This window comes from Octopus bimaculoides, chromosome 3 (genome assembly GCF_001194135.2).
Source record: "Octopus bimaculoides isolate UCB-OBI-ISO-001 chromosome 3, ASM119413v2, whole genome shotgun sequence".
Classification (NCBI taxonomy): domain Eukaryota; kingdom Metazoa; phylum Mollusca; class Cephalopoda; order Octopoda; family Octopodidae; genus Octopus; species Octopus bimaculoides.
In genome coordinates this window covers 109,779,787-109,783,410 of record NC_068983.1, presented here as the reverse complement: position 1 = coordinate 109,783,410, position 3,624 = coordinate 109,779,787, and the positions used below count along the sequence as shown (strand labels likewise).

Here is a 3,624-nt window from a genome sequence, read left to right as displayed (position 1 = left end):
ATATATATATATATATATATATATATATATATATATACATTTCTATATATATATATTATATGGGTGAATTTATAACATCTCCACCCAGCATATTTATGCAAGCTTTTTAAATACACATGTACTAACCAGATAATAGATTCTTTTTAAAATTATTTTTCATTTGAAACGAAAATCAAACAGCCAGCAACCTCATCAGTGCATGACAACTACTAACAAGCGATGATCATCCATTAAGGTAGAAACGTAACGTAACGTAACGTGTATAGAGGAATAATCGAAATCGACATCATGCTAAATAAACTCGGGAGGCACCATTAACAAAAGCCTGTTACTCTTTTAAGTATTTTATAGAGAAGATGGCAAAAGATGACCAGTGCAAATTACGTAGTGACAATAATAATAGCAGGAGTGATGCTAGCAACAGATATAAATATGTGAAACGAACATCGCTTGAGAGAAAATAATGCATAACGGAAATCCGTCATGCTCAACAGATGCGAATAACAGCACAGTAGGTGCGCGTGCTGCTGACATTTTATAGTCGACTACATGTCTATACATTACAGCAACATAATGACGAATGACGAAAATTGTGAATTTTCTAATATTATGCTTTATGAGCAGAACTGAACATATATAAATTCCACGATTGGTTTACTTTCCGCGACATTCAATCATTAAAAAGAAACATGGAAGCAGTCCAAAATTTAACATTCATCCAACCTCATTTGATGAAGGGGAAAATTTAATTGTTTATTCAGATATGGACCACAATAAAGCACATACACGACGCTTATACACTGAGTATCAAAATTTAAATTATAAATAGCATTGGAGTAGACTGCACATTTATTAAATATATATATGTTATATCTAACAACAAATTATCAGAAAGCACAACATGAATTAGGAACTGTCACTTTTCTTTTCTTTTTTTTCTTTTTTTTCTTCAAATGAATTATCAAACCAAAATTATCAATTTCCATATTCATAGAAATTCAATTTCTGAAGACAATAATGTGACCTACCTTCTCTCTTTATAAGGGAGTCGGCTGTTATGTTTTGGTTTTTAGAGTTTTTTGGTAACGTAATGTTATGGGGAGGGAATATAAATACAGTTTAAGAATGAGAGGCTAAAGCCATCTCAAGAATGATGTCGGTAGCGATTTTTGGTCATATTGGTAACGGTGTGCAACTAGTCGCCAACATGACAAATGTATATCATAATACCTCAATGAAAACATGGAGGTTATTCAACAAGGAAAATACCAGCCAGGGGAACAGAAAGAGAGAAATTAGAAACACTGCTCTTATCACTCTCAATTCATAAAAATATTATCTAATTAACTGAAGGAATTAACGTTTTTGACCACAGTTTTTTTGGGGGTTTTTTTACTTCTTTTCTTTGTATTTTTTTTTTCCTTTCTTATACTTGTCAGTGAAAATAAAAATTTAAATCGTTTTAATGTACGTGACTGATGTACGCACCATCATCAGCAAGTTTCGGGTGTAGTGGTTGCTGTTGTAAATAGCAGTAGTAGTCCGACATAGAGAAGTACTGCTTCTTCTCCCGGACTGGAAATAAAATTGAGATATGTATTCGTCTTAGAGCGCCCATGGTATAGTGCTTTTTTTCGGTTTTCCGCGTATGTTTTCAGAGTGTTGACGCTAACAACAGTATTCGTCTATTCGTTGACAAATAAACAATCGGTTATTAAAGAATAATTAAGCAATTATTAATATAAAACGAGAAAATGACTTAGGAAGAAAGAATCAAAGCTCTTCTTGCCGGGTTGTAGCTGAGAGAGAGAGAGAGGGTGAAGAGAGCATCAGCAGATAGGGAGTGAGAGTAAAAGACAGTGGAATCGAGTGCGCAACGGGATGAGTCTAGTTTTGCATCAACCTGTTTGTGCCTGGCGTTAGTATTAGTTCTTTTACTGCTACTTCCTAAGTTCGAGTTTAAAATGAGAAATTCGATATGCTATCAATATTTATTAAACATTATGGATTTTTTTTTAATTGAAATATTTTTTATGAATCCGTACAGTTGCTTGACAAATTAATATTTTGTATACAACTACCGACAGATTAGCGAAGCTAATTGGAACAGCCAAATTATCGATCTTATTATTGTCGAATTCTTAGAGTAAATTCTATCTCTTGTTACATTACAAGAGATCTTTGTTGTGCGACTTTGCTCCTCCGGCGAGTGCGTACAACTTGAAGGTTTACCATGCGAATCTTCCGATATAATTTCTTACATTTATTTCTTGGAATTTGTCAGCTTGGATCTGTATTTGCAACAAAAGATGTTTCCGTTGGCATCGGTGGTACCACGGTTGAGTCTCAGACAGACAAGCTTGTTGCACCTGGCCAAGATAATTTGGAAAGAAAAGAGTCTACGGCTGAGAAATACAACTGTCCAGGTGCATCATTAGTCCAAGTGGACTTACTGAGACTTTCTTACGACTACTCCATCGTTGACATTGACATTATTCAACATGTCAAGGTAGGTTTATCACTTCCCAATCAAACAACTTTACTTTTAAACATTTTACATTGTCGGTAAAATCACTCTCACACAAACTTCTTTCCTTTTGATTATTGTTCACTATGTCCTGGTGACAAATTTGTGATGAAATTTCAACAAAGTTCATAAACGAAACTACTTTTCCTCCTTAACAATCATTTGAATATTCTTTATTTATTCCAGTATTGTTTCTTTGAAAATCTTATGTAAAAAAAGAAAAAAAAAGAAGAAAGAAAGAACGTAAAGAAATACATATACTTTGTTGGTTTAACATTTAAAGTTGGACCACTTTCAGAGGGTTCTTCAATTTCCGAAGAACTTTAAACTTATTTACTTGGCTTTGATTTTCATTCATTCGTTTCTCCATTCAGTATATATATGTATGTATGTATATATATATATATATATATATATATATATATATACGGTAACAATATACAAATATTTGTTTATAATGCGAATGGGCTCTACTTTCATTATTGTGCAAAGATGTTTGACAAACTAAAGACATTTAGACGTGTGTTTAGAAAATTGTATACAATACTGAAAAAAAACAAACTAAAATGTTTGTACAATTACAGACTTATAAAATAATAACCAAACAAAAGTTTTCAATCAAATTCTACGTGATATTATCACTATTTTCAATGATATCTTCATTTCTTCTTAGTTGCTTAACTTTCGCAGTTAAATCTCGTCTGCTATTTTCATGTCGCCTGAAAACCTTAAAACCGCTTCCTAAACGCTCGAAACGAAATTTGAAAGCACTGAGATAATAATATAGTTTGTTACGGAAATGTTATGAGTAACGATTAAAATCAAATTATACGTGCATGTGTGTGTGTATGTATTATGTGTGCGCGCACGCGCGTGTAAGACGACTGTACACACACACACACATATATATATTTATATACATACATATATATATACACATATATATATATACATATATAAACATATATATATACATATATAAACATATACATATACATATTATATATATAAATCTATACATATATATACATATATATATATACATATATATATATATACATATATATATATATATATATATACATATATACATTTAT

The 3,624-nt window shown here is 31.5% G+C and overlaps 1 protein-coding gene across 1 annotated transcript in view; it reads left to right on the top strand.

Moving 5' to 3' along the window:
• Positions 1-89: 89 nt before the first annotated feature.
• The window catches only part of LOC128247330 (uncharacterized), a 1,276,276-nt gene continuing 1,272,741 nt past the window's right edge, over positions 90-3,624 (top strand). Inside the window, exon 1 of the mRNA XM_052966444.1 lies at positions 90-2,509. Coding sequence (XP_052822404.1) covers positions 2,234-2,509 — 276 coding nt within the window. The 5' untranslated portion in view covers positions 90-2,233. The remainder of the gene's footprint in view (positions 2,510-3,624) is intronic.